At 39.4% G+C, this 23,890-nt stretch overlaps 2 protein-coding genes across 6 annotated transcripts in view; one reads left to right on the top strand and one right to left on the bottom strand.

The window, feature by feature from the left end:
* neur (E3 ubiquitin-protein ligase neur) overlaps positions 1-9,226 on the bottom strand; it is a 384,394-nt gene extending 375,168 nt beyond the window's left edge. Inside the window, exon 1 of one of the 2 annotated variants that reach the window (XM_070083516.1) lies at positions 9,096-9,226. In XM_070083516.1, coding sequence (XP_069939617.1) covers positions 9,096-9,129 — 34 coding nt within the window. In that variant the 5' untranslated portion in view covers positions 9,130-9,226. The remainder of the gene's footprint in view (positions 1-9,095) is intronic. The other variant, XM_070083515.1, reaches the window with a different exon arrangement.
* On the top strand, positions 8,083-23,473 carry LOC128687896 (ankyrin repeat and SOCS box protein 13). Of its 4 annotated transcripts, none has more exons than XM_070083519.1 (7): positions 8,083-8,194; positions 9,988-10,413; positions 12,336-12,517; positions 16,927-17,077; positions 18,461-18,601; positions 22,722-22,845; positions 22,996-23,473. In XM_070083519.1, the coding sequence occupies exons 2-7, from the start codon at positions 10,377-10,379 to the stop codon at positions 23,186-23,188; spliced, it is 828 nt and encodes a 275-aa protein (XP_069939620.1). In that variant the 5' UTR covers positions 8,083-8,194; positions 9,988-10,376; the 3' UTR covers positions 23,189-23,473. The 4 variants fall into 4 exon arrangements, with proteins under 4 accessions (XP_069939620.1, XP_053631447.1, XP_053631446.1 ...); XM_053775472.2 differs by lacking the exon at positions 8,083-8,194 and adding an exon at positions 9,197-9,334 and having other exon boundaries at positions 9,988-10,171; XM_053775471.2 differs by lacking the exon at positions 8,083-8,194 and adding an exon at positions 9,197-9,334 and having other exon boundaries at positions 9,988-10,299.
* The last annotated feature ends 417 nt before the right edge of the window (positions 23,474-23,890 follow it).

Below are 23,890 nucleotides of genomic sequence, written 5' to 3'. Positions count from 1 at the left end.
CCAACCCAACGGCCACCACCAGTTCCCCTTGTTCCTGGGAACACTGTACATCTCTCCTCCCTTAACACCAGTGTTTCCCTCTGAAACCCGTGCTGTGACAATTTCTGCCCAGCTGTTGTGTCCACTTAGCTTGTTCCCCTCTCCCCACACCTGCCAGTCCCCTCTCCCACACTTGCTAGCACCCTCCCACACCTGCAATACTGTCCCCTATTCCAGTCTTGTTTCCCCCCAGCCTGACACCTGCCTCCAAGCTAGGCTGTTATTGGGCCAGATAGATAGCGTTGACCAATGAACGTGTTGCCACCAGGTGCAACACACACACACACACACACACACACACACACACACACACACATGGTTGATCATTTGGAACTGGTCTCCACTAATGTAATGCTACCATTGTTATGTGTGCGAAGCGCTCTGCATTATAAACAAGCACTAGCCACAGACATTACGTTGCAGGCACGTTCCCTGCCTTACTCCTCTCTCTCTCTCTATCTCTCTCTCTCTCTCTCTCTCTCTCGCTCGCTCTCTACTCTCAATTGGGTTGAGGTCAGTCGAGTTTCCAGGCCAATTTAGAACACTTAGCCCACTCTCTTCGAAGAATGTCAGCATTTTTCTAGAAGTGAGGCGTGGAGCAAGATCCTACTAGAAAAAGTATTCTCCATCAGGAAAAGTCTCTATCCACAATGGGAAGCAAATGAGTTGCCAGGAATACCTTGTATTTGTCATTGCTCGTTGTTGTCTCAACAATAACAAGCGTCCAGGGCCTTTAGCAGTAAAATTACCCCAAAACATCTTCTTGAGTGGGTGTTTTGGCGTTGTTGAATGTGTCCATTCTGATTAGGGTCACCTATGCTTCATCTCGCTACCACTGATCTGTACCCATGTACTTCAAAATGCGCCTCATCTGAAAATATAACTTTTTCCCATTCATCTGTCGTCCATCCCTTATGATCGAGTGTCCACCGCAGCCGTTTTTTCTTAGACATAGCAGCAGTCAACAATTGTTTCTTTACCAGATTTCTGGCAGTTGTCAACTTCAAGAAGCCTTCGTCGAACAGTTGAAGAATCAACATCTACGTTATACGAAACCAAATTTCTCTCTATATAATTGCTGGTTTTCTTAGCAGCCATCACACTATTTCTTATGATAATTTTGTCATCATTAGGCGTCTTGCGTTGTCTTCCTCATTTCCCTCCATTCAGCGCTCCACAATCACCAGTGTCGTCAACTCTTCTGAATCCATCCAACATTTGATTTTGCTAGGCTCAAATTTTCGGCGATCTGTTACTCAAATCAACATTTTTTTTTTTAAAGTTACAATACTTTCACGCTTCCTAGGCGTAGCATTCATCATGAATTTCAGCTGTAATCATGAACTGAAGGGGAGAATTTTGGCGAAAACACATCCGCTCACAGAGCACACTTGCAGGAATAGCCTTACAGAACAACAGCTGCTGTAGCACTGACAAGAGTCGCAGGGTAACACCACAGGTGGATGGTTGCCAGAAGTCGGAAGTAAACTCTTCTGAAAAGGACCCAAACTGCATTAAGCCGGAGACTAAGACACGAGGTAATCACAAAAATTTACTCCTGTCCCAATTAATTTGCACATTACTGTATAAGGTACCAACATTACCGTTGGAGATAATGGTAAATGACTTATCACTCCTTAATTTGAATGTAACAATGTATACTTATTATAGGTAACAAAATGGTTGTAAGGCCTATCCTAGAGAAAAGGCCTCCTTGTACTAAGACCGTTATTCAGACGTCGTGAGTGAATACACAATACCAGCATGTAGCCCACACTTGATCATGCCTGCACTGACACAAATGACTGCCTGTGGCGAGTCCAGGAGGTGAGTGGAATAACTACAAAATAAAGGTAGAAGCAGTGAACCGCACGAAGCTAGAGAACAGGATTACTGTATTCATCGGGAAGCACTAACTCCATACACCGCAGCAGCTGCAGCACCACCACACTTTGTTGACACCAGAGCACATCGTATTAGTATCAGAAACCTTCCAAGGGCTAAGTGTGAGGAATTATACATGTGTGAAACACCTGAGAATCTTCATTTGAAGATGTTTCGCCACTGGTTGGAGAAAAGTTTTCAATTGGTATATCATTTCTGTATTGGATTGATAATAAACACACTGGTTGGTGAAGCTTCTTCGTATAAAGATAACCAAGTGTTGCACATGTCTTAATTACTCATCTTGTCGGTATTATATACCATTATTATAAGGGATAATTATATTTCACAAAGCGCTAAGCTTGTCTGGGTCATTCAGTTGTCCAGGCTCGAACCTCCATCCACACATATCGACCTGGTCTCACAGCAATCAGGCTGTAGATGCTGGCAACTTTCCAAGTGACAATGAGGTAAGCCTCTCCGCCGGATGCTATAGCAATCATCACTGCCACTCCTCAGTCTCACACAAAGCTATATATCTGTTATAGGTTCCCTGCGACCCGTGTTATGAGCGATGTGAGTTTTGTCGTAATTTAAAATTATAGAATGTCGCTATTTCATTTAATAATCCTCTGCGATGATCCATTTAATCCTCTGAGATGGGCGATGGTTGGAGGTGACCATCACAGTATGACTTGGTGACAATCAAAGCGAGAGAGGCAACAATCACTGCACAGTGTGAGTTGGTGACTACCAAAGCGAGAACAACAACAATCACTACAGTGTGACATAGTGACTACCAAAGCAAGGGAAGCAATAATCACTATAGTGTGAGTTAGTGACTACCACAGCGAGAGAAGCAACTATCACCACACAGTGTTAGTGACACTCTCTCTCTCTCTCTCTCTCTCTCTCTCTCTCTCTCTCTCTCTCTCTCTCTCTCTCTCTCTCTCTCTCTCTCTCTCTCATTAACTAAACAACAGTCATTGTAGGCAGTAAATGGGAAAACAATATCAAGAGGCTGAGGTGTGTGAATAATAATGCCGACATTAATAAACTAGAGCCACAGCAGGTCCTGGCACTACTGTCAAAGTTAAGTCAGATTTATGTTTCATTCACAGCACATGCAGCGCAAACACTGTGCACAATAAATCCTGTTTTGTACCATGTTTGCTTTTAGTTTTATTTTAGCAATTCCTGACGTTTCAGCTCAGCCCTTCAGCACTGGAACGACATCAGTGTCTTTACTCTCATGTGTAAGTTTAATTTCAGTTATTTCTGCCACTCCAGTTCAGTACTTCAACACTGTCTCATTTCGTGTATTAAATTTAATGTTCTCAAATCTTCTTGGACAGAAAGTTGCCATTACACCATAAAACAGGTTAACATCAACAGTCTTACTGTCTACTTCCTTTTGAAGCACATCACACCTTCAGTCATCATTTATTCAGCATCTGACTCTCATTTGTAACATTCTCACAGCAAGTTATATTTTTGGATAAATTAAGTCAAGTAAGGACATCAAAGCTCTGACTCACAAATGGCGCCACCTTCGTCGCTAACATAATATTAACGTTGCTTCCATGAAGAATGTACTTATTAAAATTCCTATTTAATAAAGCAAGTGATTAAGGCAGGCTTTTAAATTATATATTATTATTAGTAGTAGTAGTAGTAACAGTAGTAATACTGATATTAACGGTAGTAATGGCATAGTAGTATCAGTAATAGTAGTAGTAGCAATAGTAATCAAGTTTGATACAAGTAGTAACGGCGGCGGCGGATGCGCCATTACAGCAAGCCTATTGCGCAAGATGGGTTTCCAATTTCATTACGTAAGATATTTTACTTACGATATCATGAGATGTGGCATCCTGAGCTGGGAGATTTCAGCAAGACAACGAGGATATAGTCAAGCATTCCAGTAAGTTTGTCACGGAAAAACTTAACTGCGCTCGAGCTGGGCTGTAGTTACGTTTAAACAGGCATTACCATTTTTGGATGATCAATCAATATCTACACAATTCTGTTTTTACAGCTGTAGGAGGTGTAAACATCAAAAGTATTGTTACAATGCCTATATACAGGAATTCATTTTACGGTCTATGTGTACACCTTTATACAAAATTCCCATTAAACTTTCATACATAAGACTAATCAAACACAAAATGAACCTACAAGATATAAACAAAAAAGTTCTGCCATTAAAACAACCACAAGAGACGAAGGAAAACGCATCCTTGTTGCAACAGGCACAGCGTAATTATACGAGAAAACTAAATATAGCAGCAGTCGTTGCAACTCTTCCAGGTTTGGATGTCTCACAAGAACTCTGGAAACTTGATGTACTAATCACCCTGCACCGAAGTTACATGTTCCTGCACCTGACTTAGAACCTGCCTTTGACCTAGTTCCGGCACCTTCACTTGGAGCCTGGCAGTGAGCCCCTGCTTCCGGGGTTCACCGCCACAGCAGCCCAATCCCAGACCGGGCCTCCCGGTTGCTGACTGATTGACCAGGTTGTTAGTGCTAGTCACAAGCAGCCCAACGTATGCACTACAGCGGAGCTGATCAGGAAATGACTGGAGGAGCTTATCAATTTCCAATTTGAAGACGGCCTGGGGTTTGTTGATAATTGCTCTTACGCATGAAGGGAACGTATTACGAGTCTTCCTAGCCTTACACCTATTGAGGTATCAAGGAAAAAAGAATAAGAAAAGCAAAAAGGGATTATGAGGCTAAGGTCGCAAGGGATTCGAAGGCTAACCCAAAAGGGTTCTTTCAGGTATACAGAAGTAAGATTAGAGACAAGATAGGCCCACTTAAGAGTAGCTCAGGTCAGATCACTGACAGTGATAAGTATATGTGTGAAATTTTAAATTCTTACTTCCTCTCAGTCTTTACTCAGGAAGATACTAGCGAAATTCCAGAAATAATAAATTATGTAGAACAGGACGATAATAAAATATGCACGATTGCAGTAACTAGTGACATGGTCCTCAGACAAAAAGAGAAATTAAAACCTAACAAATCCCCAGACCCTGATGAATTGTTTGCAAGGGTTTTAAAGGAATGTGAAGAGGAACTTTGCAAACCTTTGGCTAATCTTTTCAACATATCACTACAAACTGGCAGAGTACCTGATAAGTGGAAAATGGCAAATGTAATACCTATTTACAAGGCAGGTGACAGGTCCTTAGCTTCGAACTATAGACCAATAAGCCTTAAAATGGTATACAATACCGACAGATAGTTAGGTAAGACACATATGCAACAGTTAGACAACTTTATTCCGAAACGTTTCGTCTGCACAGTAGGCTTCTTCAGTCGAATACAGAAAGTAGGCAGGAACAGTAGAGATGTGAAGATGATGTAATCAGTCCATCACATCTCAACTGTTCCTGCCTACTTTCTGTATTCGACTGAAGAAGCCTACTGTGTAGGCGAAACGTTTCGGAATAAAGTTGTCTAACTGTTGCATATGTGTCTTACCTAATAACCTGTCGGTATTGTATACCATTTTGATGTTCATCTTGTCAGACACTGCAACACATGGCATCTTGGTACAGAAAACACCTTGGACAAGCTTTTCAAGTGAGAACTGTTGGATCTGAGAAGGACCTGACCTCTCAGTGGCTACATTCTCACTACTACTACTACTCTGCACCTCTCCTTCCGACAGTATTTAATTAAGTCTCCGCACTGTCGCTTGTTCTTCAGATAGTTCCTGACTATGGAACTGAACTTCTCCAGGCTGAGGGACTGACAACCTCAAATTCTACGACTTCAAGGGTGATGGACTGATTACATCATCTTCACATCTCTACTGTTCCTGCCTACTTTCTGTATTCGACTGAAGAAGCCTACTGTGTAGGCGAAACGTTTCGGAATAAAGTTAGTCTAACTGTTGCATATGTGTCTTGCCTAACAATAAGCCTTACCTCCATAGTGGAAAAATTTATGGAATCAATAATTGCCGAGGCAATTCGTAGCCATCTTGATAGGCATAAATTGATAAACGACTCTCAACACGGTTTTACTAAGGGGCGTTCTTGTCTTACGAACTTTTTTCGCTAAAGTGTTTGAGGAGGTAGATCATGGTAATGAATATGATATTGTGTATATGGAATTCAGTAAGGCTTTCGATAGAGTTCCACATCAGAGACTTTTGAGGAAACTTAAGGCACACGGAATAGGAGGAGAAATTTTTCCTGGGTAGAGGCGTGGTTGACAGACAGGCAGCAAAGAGTTTACATAAATGGGGAGAAATCAGAATGGGGCAAGTCACAAGCGGTGTTCCACAGGGGTCAGTGTTGGGCCTTTTGTTGTTCACAATTTACATAAACGATATAGATGAGGGAATAAATAGCGACATAAGCAAATTTGCTGATGACACCAAAATAGGCCATCCAATTCATTCTAATGAGGACATCGATGCACTCCAGGATGATTGGAATAGACTGATGCAGTGGTCGGAGAAGTGGCAGATGCAGTTTAATATAGACAAATGCAAAGTGCTAAGTGTTGGACAAGACAATAACCATGCCACTTATAAACTGAATAGTGTAGATCTTAATACTACTGATTGCGAAAAGGATTTAGGAGTTCTGATTAGCAGTTATCTGAAGCCAAGACAACAGTGCATAAGTGTTCGCAATAAAGCTAACAGAATCCTTGGCTTCATATCAAGAAGTATAAATAATAGAAGTTTTCAGGTTGTTCTTCAACTCTACATATCCTTGGTCAGGCCTCATTTAGATTATGCTGCACAGTTCTGGTCACCATATTACAGAATGGATATAAATGCACTGGAAAATGTATCAGAAATCTTCCCTACGAGGACAGACTGAGGGCCCTGAATCTGCACTCTCTAGAAAGGCGTTGAATTAGGGGGGAGATGATTGAGGTGTATAAATGGAAAACAGGAATAAATAAATAGCATGCTAAAAATATCCAGCCAAGACAGGACTCGCAGCAATGGCTTCAAGTTGGAAAAGTTCAGATTCAGGAAGGATATAGGAAAGCACTGGTTTGGTAATAGAGTTGTGGATGAGTGAAACAAACTCTCGAGTACCGTCATAGACGCTAAGACGCTTTGTAGTCTTAAAAATAGGTTGGATAAATACATGAGTGGGTGTGGGTGGGTGTGAGTTGGACCTAACTGGCTTGGGCTACCAGGTTTGGTGCCGTGCTTCTTCCTTAAGTGGAAGTGACCTGACTAGGTGGTCATTGTTGTAGGCCGGGGGGTGGCATGGACCTGCTTCGCACGGGTCAGTAGGCCTGATGCAGTGTTCCTTCTTTCTTATGTTCTTATGCTCGTCGCACAATGCCTGTCACTGAGGTATTCTGCATCTTCTGCCAAGCCTCTTCCTTAAACGTGGAGTGATTTAAGTGTACATGTTTGAGACTAGTCCATTCAGAATTTTCAAGGTGTAAATTATGATGTACTTCTCGCCTACGTTCCAATGACTAAAGTTCAAGAGACTTCAATCATTCCCAGTAAAGGTTATGTGGACGTTAACCAATTCTGCGATTTCTCCTGTTTTGAAGAGAGCTATTAGCATACAACAGTATTACAGCCTAGAGAGAGCAAGTGTCTAGGCTCAGCATATCTTGTTTCAGTTATCCAGCCAATTATTTTCCTCGTTAATTCAACGCTAACGTTGTTGTCATCATTGAACGTAAGATTCTGACACAATGAACTTACACTCTACTGTATGGTTTGAGCTTGTCTTGTCCTCCGATTCAGTCTTTAATTCCTCAGGTTTTTTTTTCATAGTGTAGTTACTGATATCTGTCCCCATTAATTATTATATTATTGTCGGTGGCTCACTGGAAGCTTTGGTTTATATTATTATTATAATCAAAAAGAAGCGCTAAGCCACAAGGGCTATAGAGCTTTGGTTTATAGAAGTTTAAAGATTCGCTGTGCTCTCGATAGACGCCACTCTCCTGTAGATTCTGGTATCTGCCTGGGATGATTCATTTCTCTAATTCAGGAACGAGAATGAGAGAGAAGCGGGGCGAGTACTGTACCTTTATTTCCCTGTTTATTACTTCGCTCTGTTTGTTAAGTAGTTAAATATGTACCTGCCCACTTTCCTGGTTAACCTTTTGCACAGCCTTGACCTAGTGCCTGCGCCCACCTTCGTTCCCACACCTGGCCTGGTTTCTACACCTGAGTTACATAACGTGACTTGGGTTACGTGACCTACCTGTGTATATAAGTGTCATCCCTTATATTCTTTATTCATCTGAAGAGGCCATCAGTGTGAGTCCGAAATACAGACATCTCAGCTTTAGCTTTCTTTTTCAAAGTGGATATAAATTGGAACATCTCTGTACATAAATAATGTGTTGAAAGTATCAAGGCAACACTTATAAAGGGATTCAGGGGAAACCAGTTAGTCAAGCTCGAGTCCTGGAGGTGAAAGTGTAGTGTCTACACCCTGAAGGAGTGAAAATGCTGCAGTTCGGAGGGTCATTTGAAATGTGTCAGTATATTTCTGGCATGACAGTAACTGAATGAATGATAGTGGAGGCGTTTCCTCTTTCTTTTTAGGTCACCCTACCTCGGTGGCAGACAGCCCGTGTTAAAAATTTTAAAACCTTCTAGAATTAGAGAGGATTTTTATGTTACTATAGAAGTATACAAATGAAAAACATGAATAAGGGGATATAAATGAGCTTAAAATATTTAACGAAGACAAAGTTTGCAACAACAGACTAAGATAGATTTAGAATGGCAACAAATTTGTAGATTAGTGGAACAAATTTCCAAATAACGTCAATGCATGTAGTTAGGCAACTATAAAAACAGGCAAGGGAATGACTAACTAAACACAAATTGCCTTACAAAAAGCCTATAAACCTACTGCTGGACTCCGTAAAAACGAAAAAAAAATAATTTTGTAATTTTCTTCTATAAATGTTATCTTTAACAAACAACAATTTGTAAAATCAAATTCCCCGTCGAAATACTTTCGTGAGCCTGGCGAGCTGCCTTCCTTCCCAAACACCAATCATGCTAAATATCCCACTGAAGATTTACAGGTGCAACTCGTGATCACAACCAAAACAACGTAGTTGAACACGCTGCACGTCATGTGCCACCCTTACTCATTTGCATCAGTGCTTGCATATAGACAACCATTTATTTTACATTCACTTACCTGACTGACAGAAGGCACTGCTAGATTGTCCCATATCCCAAACGGGACGGTATTTGTACACGAAAGATGGAAAAAGACCAGAATAAATCTTTCTTTGCCGCCAAGTATGGCTGTCGTCTGTTATGGTAGAGTCAGCGACATCTGTTGACCATGAAGGACACCAACACCTGTAAATAAACATCAGCTGGAGGGACAGTGATTGCGTCAACATCAGCTGGTTCTGCGCCGCCCTTGCTGCTGCAAGTCCTCTCTTGTTTTAACTTTTTCGGCACTTGAACTGTCTTGCCCCATCAAGGGAGGTGCCTTGATGCTAGTGAGGGGCTCTTGATGCAGCGATGGGGGTTTATCCTCCCCTTGTTTGTATTGAACCTGATTGGCTCCCATTACCCATGCGCTCTACTAGTGCTTCCTCTGATTACAAAACAAAAATATATACTCTTAAATTCTTCTTATTTATTTGCGCTCTAGGCTTATATTCCTTCATCTACGAGGGGTACACTACCATCCCTCTATGAACCTTGTGGGTTTAACGCTTAGTTTTGATAGAAATAATGTACAACCATCCTGTCATATGAATATGAAATGAAACCCTGTTAAATGTTTTTTAACGTCTCTCAACATGCTTTCAAGAGGCACATTCTTCGCTGCTATTTTTTAAATATTAATCATTTTTGTACCTCGCCATGCGGAGGACGTTAATTAGGTGCTAAACTCCAGCTCCGTTTTTTTGGGGGGTGAGGGACAACTTTTTGGGGTAGCCGGCCAGTGGCCCATGGATGGTGTGATTGTCTGCCTATACTCATAATTAAGTAACGCGTGTCTCATTTCTTGTATAAAAGTACTTGTTCCCTCTGCCTTCTCTACTCAAATTTAAACAGTATTTATTCCCCAGATACCTGGAGGTGGTGGTCAATACGGCTTACTCAGTTGAGGCCATTAGCTCCCTCAACAATCAATCAGCTGTTAGGTCCGTGATTGCATCAGCGGACGTTCTGGTCCCTCAGGTCTGTGATTGGGTCAGAAAAACCATTGGTCTGTGATTACGTCAAGAAAGTTCTGGTGTGTGAGAGCATCAGGTCAGTTACCTGCATCAACAGGAACAGTTGAACCACTAGCCAAGTGCCCACTCTGCTGCTGCCAAGTGTGCCATGCTCTGTACAATGTCTTGTAATACCAGTTCCTCGATTGTCTTAACCTAACTTAGGTTAGAACATAGCAAGTTTTAGCAGGGGAAAGTAGTGCTCCTGTTTTCTGCATCTTGTGTACTAATGTGTAGTTACTATGGCTTCTGGTCCAGTTCTTGATACAGTTTATACAAGTGAGTGAAATGTTGTATTTTAAAAATACTATATATAATGAAATGACAATTTAATGTATATTGTTTTGAATTATACTTAAATTTCCATGATTTTTTCTGAATGTTATTTTGGGACCCCAGTGGAAACATGCTGGACACTCTGACTTTATTGTGCTATCATAGGTTAAATCTATATAAACGAAGATTTTATTTGTTTGTGGAGTATAAAAAATGTAGTTTTTGGGCAGATTAATCCTGATGCTTAAAGACTACTTGAGTGGTACAATTACAAGTACAATATACACTATAAACAAAATTATGTATTAATAGAGGAGTGCAATGGACAAGTTTAGTCGTAGCAGCAGCAACACACAAAGCTAGAGGCATTCTTGAACTTCCCCAGTGCTCAGGCTTAATGCCCATAGCTGAGGTATGGCTCCAAAAGGATCCTGTAGTGTTTTATACCTTTGCACTGCCTGACATTGTCTGCTGCTATGCAGCTGCTACACCCTTTGAACCCAGTGTGGGCGGGATTTGTGGCAGCCCAAGGTGCCTAGCTTCTTCCTCCGAGCCCTGTGGGGGCAGGGGACAGCTGGTCCCAGACGATGAGGAGATACTTGTACCTCTTCCCATGGCAGACACTGGTCTGAGACACTCCCACGACAGGGATCCAAGGCCGGGCCACCTTTTGGAAAAGGCCCTGGCCGGGTAATTATACTGGTAATTCTACAGCAAGCATATTAATACTTTAAACTCATTAAGTAGTTTCTAGCAGGCTCTATGATTTCAGGAAATAGTTAGACGAGTTGGTTTTGTTAGGTATAGATAACTATTATTATAATCAAAAGGAAGCACCAAACCTACCTGGGTCATACAGCTAGGTATAGATGAATTGGTTTTGTTTGGTATAGCATAGTATTGGTGTAGTTAAGTTAGGGAAATGAGTTGATTTTTAATTATAGCTCTGCATTGATTGGCAGACAGGAGATCTTTTGCTGGCAATGAATTCTAGACCTTGGGGTCCTTTATGTGCATTGCATTTTTGCATAGGGTGAGGCAGACACCCCATGCAAAGAGAGAGTTTTGTGCCTTGTGTTGTCTGTGTGTTCTGTTGTAACTGTCAAGAAGAAATTTGAGGGAAGGGTTTATGTTAAAGTTTAATATTCTATATAGTATATAATAGGCACAGTAATGTAAGTGCATATTTTGTATATTTAGTAAGTTCAAACTCTTGAAGAGTGGAGGGGTGTGTTGTCTGGCACAGGAATGGGTGATAATCTGTACAGTAACATTTTGTTGGGCTATTAATGGTTTAAGATTAGTCGTAGTAGATCCTCAGGCACAAATACCATAGGTTAGGTAAGGGTAGATTAGGGAGTGGTATAGTGGTGAGTGTCCGTGGTTCGATCCCTGGTAAGGACGGAAACATTGGGCTTGCTTCCTTACACCTGTTGTTCCTGTTCACCTAGCAAGCAAATAGGTACCTGGGTGTTAGTCGACTGGTGTGGGTTGCATCCTGGGAGAAGATTTAAGGACCCCCAATGGGGGTCCTCAATGATGCACTGACTTTTCTTGGGTTATCCTGCAGGTTGACCCTCCAGGGTTAAAAATCCAAACAAAATCTTATCTTCTTCCTGTCAGATAGATAATAGTGTGACATACCAATATGTTGGTATATGGAACCTTAATTCATGACATTTCACCCATGTGGTGAAATGTCATGGTCAGTATTTATAAGTATAGTGTATAATAGTCTATTATACAGTACTGAATTTTACACATCTGTGGTAGAGTACTCTTTATACAGTATACAGACTTTCATATTTATGGATACACTTTTCTGTTAAAGCAGTGAATTTTAAGCTTTGTATCAACTATTTTAAATAATATTTGCTTGAAAATAGTTTTTGTTTATTGTATTACAATGTTATCATTATTTGCAGGGGTTCAAATGTTTCCCTTGCACAACGCAGTTGCATCAAGAAATTTTACAGAGGTTCAGAATCTCGTAGCAAATGGTCATGACATTAATGAGCAGCACTATGACCGTGTCACACCACTTCACATGGCCTGCCTCACAGGGGATGTCGAGATTACTGATTACCTACTTCAGAAGGGAGCATGGGTGAGTAAAATTAGAGTTAAAATATTTTATAAAATAATTAATAAATTTAAATAACTAGGCACATTGCTGTTTTGGAAACTGTCTTAAGTACAAGGTGCTATCAAAAAGTTTCTGGATTGTGATGAAAAAATGTATAAGCTTACCTTATCACTGAGTTGAAGTTGTCTCCTTTGAAGTATTCTCCTTGGGAGGCTATACATTGATCCCAGTGCCTCTGCCACTTCTCAAAACATTTCTGGAACTCTTCTAATGGCATCTGGCATGGCCTGTGATTCTGTTTGAATGTGCATGTCATTAACACACCACCCTGTGAGTACGATTTTTATTTTTGGGAAGAGAAGACATCACAGGGGTCTAACTCTGTGGAGTAGGGAGGGTGGGCAATAACCAGACTGATGGGCTGTCTGGTCTTGAGTCAGCAAATTTGGCACAAATAATGCAACCACTTGCCTCATGTTCAAATTTTCAGTCAAAATGCTGTGACACAACCCATAAGAAATTCTCAAAGTATTTGCAGTGTTCTGAATACTCCAACGATTATTTTTATGAATAGCCATCTTCACTTTTTTAATGTTGGCATCTGTTTTTGATGATGGACAACCAGTGTGTTCATCATCCTCAACTGACATTTGTCCTGCTTTGAATTGAGAAAACCATTCAAAACATTGTGTCTCACCCATTGCTTCATCACCAAATGGTTGCTGAAGTATTTTGCGAGTTTCAGTAGTTGTTTTACTGAGCTTGAAACAGAATTTCATCAACATGCACACACACTGTTCTTTCTTTTAAAGATCCCATTCTGTTGCACAAAAAATCACGACAGTGCACTGACAATATGACAAAAAATGCCCCTCTAATCTCAGCAGAATTACTGACCTCACTGAAACTTGCCACACTACTACACAAAGGAGCATACTGTGAAGTGTGATCTATGTAGCCACCATGTTTCCTCCCACCTCCCCCAGGAAGCACTTGAAGATTTGAGTCTGGGAACTTTTTGATAGTACCTTGTATGTGTGTGTTGAATTTAAATTTGCTGTCAAGGTAAATACCTGAAAATTTTCTCTCGTCTTATCTTTCACTGTGGGTATTATTTATCTTTATGTTCAGTTAAACATTTTTAGCTTTATTCTCAAACTCTATGTAGTAGGTCCTGTCAGTATACATGTACTATAGTGTTAATGTATTTGTTGCTGTAAAAGCTGATATCTCTTTTTAGACCAGCAATGACTATGTTGTTTAGGTCAACTAGGTATGGGTTGAATATGACACAGGCAGTGTCATCTGTAATAAACAGGGGTGTCATAAGGGGGGGGGCTGCCCTGGGTGACACCATTTAGGGGGGTGATGCCATAGAGCCTCTAAAGAAGGTGACACTAATGCCCAAAACCATGCTGCAGCAACATAAGAGAAAAATCCTTCATTTCTAAATAGCCTATTATATGATTACAGAGTATAAATAGGCCTATGTAGGGAAAATCATTGATTTTGATTTTTTTTTTTCAACAAGTCGGCCGTCTCCCACCGAGGCAGGGTGACCAAAAGAGAAAGAAAATCCCCAAAAAGAAAATACTTTGATCATCATTCAATGCTTTCACCTCACTCACACATAATCACTGTTTTTGCAGAGGTGCCCAGAATACAACAGCTTAGAAGTATATACGTATAAAAATACACAATATATCTCTCCAAACTGCCAATATCCCAAACCCCTCCTTTAGAGTGCAGGCATTGTACTTCCCATTTCCAGGACTCAAGTCCGGTTATATAAAATAACCGGTTTCCCTGAATCCCTTCACTAAATATTACCCTGCTCACACTCCAACAGATCGTCAGGTCCCAAATACCATTTGTCTCCATTCACTCCTATCTAACACGCTCATGTACGCTTGCTGGAAGTCCAAACCCCTCGCCCACAACATCTCCTTTACCCCCTCCCTCCAACCTTTTTGAAGACGACCCCTACCCCGCCTTCCTTCCCCTACAGATTTATCGCTCTCCATGTCATTCTGCTTTGATCCATTCTCTCTAAATGACCAAACCACCTCAACAAACCCTCTTCAGCCCTCTGACTAATACTTTTATTAACTCCACACCTTCTTCTAATTTCCACAGTCCAAATTTTCTGCATAATATTTACACCACACATTGCTCTTAGACAGGACATCTCCACTGCCTCCAACCACCTCCTTGCTGCAGCATTTACAACCCAAGCTTCACACCCATATAAGAGTGTTGATGATGTGATAGATAATTTTGCAGGATTGAAGGCAAGGAAATGTAAGATCAAATTCATTGACATGTTACCTGTACTCAATCAAGGTCAAATCAGAACTAGCATTTTTCCTTATTTTTCATGTTTTTTTTTTTTTCATTGTTGAAGATGAATAAATGTAGGATCTGTTGCCTGTACTCAATGTGGTATTTGAGTTTGTTTCCACAATATTACTATGATTATTTATTTTATAATTAATAAAGTTCAGTTTATGGCCCCCGAACGTTCTCATTGCTAAACATTAATCACTGGTCATGCAGTAGTGACGTAACTGGAATTTACTCCTCCCATTCCCCCGCCCTTGGATTTCATAGGGGTGACACCAAAGATGCTGCCCTGGGTAACACCAACCCTAGCATCGCCACTGGTAATAAAACTGGTTTAAGTTGTTGAAATGTATTTGGTAGGTCATTGATGTAAAAGAAAAATTAAATGGGTCTTAGGATACTGCCTCACAACACCCCTATGTTAATGGGTCTAGTAGATGAAGTGGTGCCAGCTATTATTATTATAATCAAAACAAAGCACTAAGCCCACAAGGATCACACAGTGATGCTGTTCTCAGCTGTTGTCATGTGTTGGAGTCTGTCCTTGAGGTAGGACATGAGAAGGAAAGTACGTACATAGTTTCTTATTCCATAGCATTTTCATTTAAGGAGTATGATATTGTGATTTACTGCATCAAATGTTTTTTTCTTAAGTCAGTGACGATGCTTATTGGATTTTTATTCTTTTCTAGGAATTTAAAGACTAAGTCACCCATTTTTATTATTGTATCATTTGTACTTTTTTGGGGCCCAAGGCCAAACAGGCGAAGGTTAAGAATAGTGTTTTGTTATGAATTCATACATTCACTTGTGCATTATTTTTTCAAATATCTTATTCTCCATGGGGAAGTGGAACAGAATCCTTCCTCTGTAAGCCATGTGTGTCATAAGAGGCAACTGAAATGCTGGGAGCAAGGGGCTAGTAACCCCTTCTCCTGTATACATTACTAAATTTAAAAGAAGAAACTTTTGTTTTTCCTTTTGGGCCACCCTACCTCGGTGGGATACGGCCGGTTTGTTGAAAGAAGATCTTAGTTATTAGTGGTAAGTTAGAAACTGGCCTTTACCTATTGATTTCTGATGAGTTTCCACTTTGTAGATTGGTGTAACCCTAGTTTGTTTATGTTTGGGTATGTTTTGGTTTCAATAGTTTATTTAAACAGAACCACAATAGTGCTGATAGGACATGTGCAGCTTTCTTATACATAACCGAAAGTAAATTAGCTTTATTTCCTTGCTCTCAGGAGGTACACCTACCATCCAACTTACGACCGAGCTTGGTTCCGACCAACCGGTCGTAAGTCAAAATGGACGTAAGTCGAACTTTACTACTGAATATCAACATCACATTTTTGTAAAGACTTTATTTTATTGTTTTTTTTTTTTTTTTGGTATTTCATTTTTTACTTTACTTTTTATGCTGTTAGTACTGTATTTTATACTGTAAGGTTTAGGGTAAACACTGTGTACAACACAAACAGTTGTTTATTTCCCAGAAATTTGGCATAAAAAACACGGTCGTAAGTCGAGTGGTCGTATGTTGAGCAGGTCGTAAGTTGGATGGTAGGTGTAGTTGGTAATAGATATAGGGAGCTTGGGTACTGACCTGTAAGAAAATTTTTTAACTTGTGCTTGGGAATTTAGGATTTTTCCTACTAGGGTTGATTCTGCAGTCGAGGAGAGATTATTAGTTTATTTACCTTTTAATGATTGAGGTGGGAGGTTCTTGTGAAGGACAGCCTGCTTTGGATAATAAAAATAATTGTTAATGTTACCTGTTTGTTGGAGTCAAGGAGTAATCATCACATTAATAGGATGCTGAAACTTGGAGAGAACATAGTTTGCCAAGAATTTATAATTAAAATGTATACATGTACTGTTCTAGCTTAATGATTAACTAAAGCAATAATTTCTTCAGTAAGTTAATATCACTAGAATCAGATTTTCATCTCACATTTACAGAACTTTGTATTAATTTATTTGAAAGGTTTGCAGTGTTAGATACAGTGCCTTACGTTTTTGAAGTGGTCTGTAACTCACTGAAAAGTCTGCGCAATATTAGTAAAATATTATTTTTTTTTTTTTAGGTTAATGCTCAGAGTATTGATAATAGTACTCCCTTATGTGATGCCTGTGCTGGTGGTAATGTAGAGTGTGTCAAAATGCTACTGAATCATGGTGCAGTTGTGAATCCACCTCTTCTTCTTTCAACACCATTGCATGAAGCAGCTTTAAGAGGTATGACATTTTTTTTTTTTTTTTTCAACAAGTCGGCCGTCTCCCACCGAGGCAGGGTGACCCAAAAAAGAAAGAAAATCCCCAAAAAGAAAATACTTACATCATCATTCAACACTTTCACCACACTCACACATTATCTATAAATATATTAAACAACCATGGTGACATTACACATCCCTGTCTAAGACCTACTTTTACCGGGAAGTATTCTCCCTCTCTTCTACACACCCTAACCTGAGCCTCACTATCCTCATAAAAACTCTTTACAGCATTTAGTAACTTACCACCTATTCCATATACTTGCAACATCTGCCACATTGCTCCTTTATCCACTCTATCATATGCCTTTTCTAAATCCATAAATGCAATAAAAACTTCCCTACCTTTATCTAAATACTGTTCACATATATGCTTCAATGTAAACACTTGATCTACACATCCCCTACCCACTCTGAAGCCTCCCTGCTCATCCGCAATCCTACATTCTGTCTTACCTCTAATTCTTTCAATTATAACCCTACCGTATACTTTTCCTGGTATACTCAGTAAACTTATTCCTCTATAATTTTTACAATCTCTTTTGTCCCCTTTCCCTTTATATAAAGGGACTATACATGCTCTCCGTCAATCCCTAGGTACCTTCCCCTCTTTCATACATTTATCAAACAAAAGTACCAACCACTCCAACACTATGTCCCCCCCTGCTTTTAACATTTCTGTCATGATCCCATCATCTCAACAACAATTGGCAAAAATATAACTGTATATTTACCATGTTCTATAATACCCTCACACACTTCTAGTTTATACAGTATTATAAAGTAGAAGAGTTTCTTCACATTACATTGGCCAACAGTGGTTTTATTTCACATTTAATTTTGGGATGCCAAATTAAAATCTAAACTTAGTTTTGCTCCAATACAGTTTCTGTGAAACGAAACACCATGGTGAAAAATTTCATCAGTACATAGTAATCATACAGAAATGATAACATGGAAATCTGATGATCAGTTTGATGGTCAGCTACTACTGGAAACTAGTGTGGGTGAGCTATACTGAACACAAGCTAAAGAGCCTGAAAATTGTGATGTAAATATGTTTGTATGACTATAGAAATTTCTGCTATTTTGTATATACTGTATACACCAGGGGCGGATAAGTTCTTCAATAAGAAGAACCACACACAATACTTTTCATACATTTTTGAATGTTCAAGAGCCACAAAAAATATTATTTTAAAATTGTATTTATAAATAATTAATAAAAAATACAACTATATAGTAGTCCTACTCACCAAAGCATAATATGTTTGATCTCTTTTCGTTGAAGACTTTGGTAGTTTAAGCATAAGAAAAGTATTTAAAATCACCCCATTTTTTTCAGGTTACACTGACATTGTTACTGTCCTCATCATTGCTGGAGCAAAACTGAATGTGAATGATCTTCATTATGGAACACCACTGCATGCTACGTGTTCCATGCAGTTTCCATCCATATCGTGCATCAATTTCCTCCTCAAATCTGGTAAAGTCGCAGAATACACTTCTGGGGTTTCTTTTCTTTCTTCTTTTAACAAACCGGCTGTATCCCATTGAAGCAGAGTGGCCCAAAAAGAAAAACAGAAATTTCTCTTTTCAACTTTAGTAATGTTTACAGGATAAGGGGTTACTAGCCCTGTGCTCCTGGCATTTTAGTCGCCTCTTACAACACGCATAGCTTACGGAGGAAGAATTCTGTTCCACTTCCTCATGGAGATAAGAGGAAATAAACAAGAACAAGAACTAGTAAGAAAATAAAAGAAAACCCAGAGGGGTGTGTGTATATATATGCTTGTACATGCATGTGTAGTGTGACCTAAGTGTAAGTAGAAGTAACAAGACGTACCTGCAATCTTGCATGTTTATGAGACAGAAAAAAGACACCAGCAAGCCTACCATCACTTAAAACAATTACAGGTTTCCATTTCACACTCACTTGGCAGGATGGTAGTACCTCCCTGGGTGGTTGACACATTACTTACCTTAAAATATTTTCATTCTTAGCTTATAGTGAGTGGTGAATATATTGTAGAAAATCTGAATAAATGAGGAATGGGTAATTCGAAACCGCTGTATTAGTAAAATGCCATAAAGCAGATTTTGTAACGCATGGCCTGCCTGTACTGCCAAATCTTGTTAATCTTTCTTTTCCACAAAGGTACATTTTATATAAAAAAGTGTTGTACACTTCTTTTTTTTCTGGGTATTTGAGATGTCTGGCACTGCAGTCAATCCAACTTTTTTCATGGGCTGAAAATGTTAACACAGGGATTTTTATACCATTCTTTATTTACTGTATATTGAGTTCTAACTTATTATGGCAATATGTCTGCTGAGGATTATAATTCTGTACCTGTTATGCATGTTGGCAACTATGATTAGGAAGAGAGAGAAAGATAGATATAGAGGTAGATAGATGTGCATATTGTAATTATATACATGTATAGTATTTGTAAATATTGTAGGTAGTAGGTTGGTAGACAGCAACCGCCCAGGGAGATACCACTATTCTGCCGAGTGAGTGTAAAACAGAAGTCTGTAATCATTTTAAATGGTGGGATTGCTGGTGTCTTTCTGTCTCATAAACATGCAAGATTTCAGGTACATCTTGCTACTTCTACTTACACTTAGGGCACACTACACATACATTTTTTTTTTTTCAACAAGTCGGTCGTCTCCCACCGAGGCAGGGTGACCCAAAAAAAAAAAAGAAAGAAAATCCCCAAAAAGAAAATACTTTCATCATCATTCAACACTTTCACCACACTCACACATTATCACTGCTTTTGCAGAGGTGCTCAGAATATAACAGTTTAGAAGCATATACGTATAGAGATACACAACATATCCCTCCAAACTGCCAATATCCCAAACCCCTCCTTTAAAGTGCAGGCATTGTACTTCCCATTTCCAGGACTCAAGTCCGACTATATGAAAATAACCGGTTTCCCTGAATCCCTTCACTAAATATTACCCTGCTCACACTCCAACAGATCGTCAGGTCCCAAGTATCATTCGTCTCCATTCACTCCTATCTAACACGCTCATGCACGCTTGCTGGAAGTCCAAGCCCCTCACCCACAAAACCTCCTTTACCCCCTCTTTCCAACCCTTTCGAGGACGACCCCTACCCCTCTTTCCTTCCCCTATAGATTTATATGCTTTCCATGTCATTCTACTTTGATCCATTCTCTCTAAATGACCAAACCACCTCAACAACCCCTCTTCTGCCCTCTGACTAATGCTTTTATTAACTCCACACCTTCTCCTAATTTCCACACTCCGAATTTTCTGCATAATATTTACACCACATGTACAAGCATATATATACATACCCCTCTGAGTTTTCTTCTATTTTCTTTCTAGTTCTTGTTCTTGTTTATTTCCTCTTATCTCCATGGGGAAGTGGAACAGAATTCTTCCTCCGTAGGCCATGCGTGTTGTAAGAGGCGACTAAAATGCCGGGAGCAAGAAGCTAGTAACCCCTTCTCCCGTATAAATTACTAAATTTAAAAAGAGAAACTTTCGTTTTTCTTTTTGGGCCACCCTGCCTTGGTGGGATATGGCCAGTTTGTTGTAAGAAAAAGAAAGATTTGTAAATATGTACCTATTTGTAGCTATAGAAGAATAGCTAAACTCATGGTGCCCCTTGTTCAGTGTTTAAATTATCAAATAAGTTTTTGAATTGTTCAGTAGTTTAACACTTATTGGTATTTCTATAAATCATTCTGTTGTTCTACCACTCTGCTTCTGAGGAACCTTCCAGCATCTTGTGGTATTTTTTCTTAATTTATAGCTATGTTTTTTTGTTTCCCTGTTGATAGTGGTAGTAAAAGTTAAAGCCAAGTTAATTTTTATTTCCTAGAATTACAGGATGTTCATTCAGCTAACCTCACTTTTCGTTTCCTTGGTAATTGACTTCATATTTTACTGAATATCTTTTTGCACAGTAGCTTGTAATAATTCGTGCTGGATGGGGCAGAATGCAAAAGAACATTTTAAGTTTCGTAAAAAAGTATGTCTAAAAATAGGCACAAAAAAATTCCAGTGCACACTGTCCTGGAAGGCTACACAAATAACCCACACATAAAAGAGAGAAGCTTACGACGATGTTTCGGTCCGACTTGGACCATTTACAAAGTCACACTAACCAGAAATGGAGCAGGACGGCTATATATAGGCAGGAAGAGGTGGTGGTAGTAGTAGTAGTAATAGTAGTACAAGAATGGTATATAATACCGACAAGATGAAATTAAGACACATGGAAGGCTAACATGCTATCTGCAGGACCTCATTTCTTGTCACCCAAATGGTGTGTCTAAGCCCAGCTGAATTGAAGATGTGGTGAATGGTTTTGAAAACTGACAAGTTGAAGAATGTAACACATGGGAATCTTTATTGAAGAAACGTTTTGCCACACAGTGGCTTCATCAGTCCAATACAAAGTAGAAATGGGTAAGGAGAGGAGGAGTTCGAGGTAATCAGTCCCTCAACCTGGAATCGATGTGTTCAGTCCATCACAAGAGTGAAACGTTTCTTCAATAAAGATTCCCATGTGTTGCACAAGTGTCTGAATTGAAGATGTAACATTAATTATTTTCTAATCAAAGTTTTCATTCTTTGGACAGATTTGTACCCAAATGTTTTGAATTAACTTATGTACATAATTTTTAAAAATGTTTTTTAGTTAAATGGTGAGTGTTTGCACTTCTTTTTTGTTTTTCTCAAGAATTTTTTGAAATAATAAAATCATTTGATATTCATAAACTAGAAAGTAAAATAATACACTTAATCACCAGGAGAGGGCTTTGAGGGTCAACGCCCCCATGGCCCAGTCTGTGACCAGGCCTCGCGGTGGATCAGGGCCTGATCAACCAGGCTGTTACTGTTGGCTGCATGCAAACCAATATACAAACCACAGCCTGGCTGGTCAGGTACTGACTTTAGGTGCCTGTCCAGTGCCTTCTTAAAGACAGCCAGGGGTCTGTTGGTAATCCCCCTTATGTATGCATACTTGTGGCACTTTTGCTGTTTATTGGGGGGGATGTTGCACTGCCTGCCAAGTCTTCTGCTTTCATAGGGAGTGATTTTCGTGAGCAAATTTGGTACTAATCCCTCTAGGATTTTCAAAGTGTATATTATCATGTATCTTTCTTGCCTGCATTCCAGGGAATACAAGTCAAGGAATGTCAATCATTCCTTGCAATTTAGGTGTTTTATCATACTTATGTGTGCCATGAAGGTTTTCTGTACCCTCTCCAGGTCAGCAGTTTCTCCTGCCTTGAAAGGCATTGTTAGTGTACAGCAATATTCCAGTCTAGAAAGAACAAGTGATTTGAAGAGAATCATCATAGGCTTGGCATCCCTAGGTTTGAAGGTTCTCATTATCCATCCCATCATTTTTCTAGCAAATGTAGCAGATACATTGCTGTGATCTTTGAAAGTGAGATCCTCTGACATTATCACTCCCAGGTCCTTCACATTAGTTTTTTGCTCTGTTGTGTGGTTGGAATTTGTTTTATACTCCAATGATGTGATGACCAACCCTTAAATATTTAATAAAATATTAAATTTTTTTTTTTTTTTTTTTTTTTTTTTTTTTTTAGGTGCTAGTGTAAATGCCATAAAGAACCACAAAACTCCGCTTCATCTCATTGCTATGTACAGTAAAAGTGAGGATGCAGCTCAGCTTTTATTAGCATATGGAGCTGATGTCTACATGAAGGATAAGTAAGCTACATTGTAACATTATTTTCTGTGTTGAGGTGATAGATTTTTTTAAGATGAAGTTTGGCCTTCATTGATAACTGTAGAGTTGTAATTGCATATTAATTTGATATAAGTACAGTGTGCTTCATAAATTCAGTTTCATTTCTACAGTCGGGGACGCACGGCACGGGACTTAGCAGGGCCCTCTTCGGCACTTGCGCATCTTCTGGTCACCAATGAAAAGGATCCTCGGCCTTTAACTCAGTGTTGTCGACTTGCCATCCGATCACATCTTGGTCCAACCCGTCTTCAAATGATAAACAAACTACAAGCACCTCCAATTTTAATTGGGTTTTTGCAGTAGCTTAAGAAAAATGTTAAAACAAGCTATTTTTATTTTTTTGGAAATTTATATTTTAGGCATAAACTGGATTCTGTGAATAGCTGGAATAAATCTACTTTGCTATGACCTCATATTTGTCAGTGTTAAATTTTTTTTTAGAAAAAAATATGCACATGGTATTATACACACTATTACACACGAATACAAGTTAAATATATGCTTATCATTACAATCTTGTCACTAACTGAGATAAAACTCAATACTCAGTCTTGCAATAAACCATTGGATAATAAATACACTCAAATATTCTGCCTTGCAATAAGCCACAGTATAAATAGAGTTAGAGCTAAAGAAGGAGTAGCAATAATGTTGAAGGATAAGCTATGGCAGGAAAAGAGGGACTATAAATGTATTAATTCAAGGATTATGTGGAGTAAAATAAAGATTGGATGTGAAAAGTGGGTTATAATAAGCGTGTATGCACCTGGAGAAGAGAGAAGTGTAGAGGAGAGAGAGAGATTTTGGGAAATGTTGAGTGAATGCGTGGGGAGTTTTGAATCAAGTGTGAGAGTAATGGTGGTTGGGGATTTCAATGCTAAAGTGGGTAAAAATGTTATGGAGGGAGTAGTAGGTAAATTTGGGGTGCCAGGGGTAAATGTAAATGGGGAGCCTTTAATTGAGCTATGTGTAGAAAGAAATTTGGTAATAAGTAATACATATTTT

Source organism: Cherax quadricarinatus, chromosome 10 (genome assembly GCF_038502225.1).
Source record: "Cherax quadricarinatus isolate ZL_2023a chromosome 10, ASM3850222v1, whole genome shotgun sequence".
Taxonomy (NCBI): Eukaryota; Metazoa; Arthropoda; class Malacostraca; order Decapoda; family Parastacidae; genus Cherax; species Cherax quadricarinatus.
The sequence above is the reverse complement of the archived record's forward strand: the minus strand, read 5'-3'. Positions and strand labels throughout refer to the sequence as shown.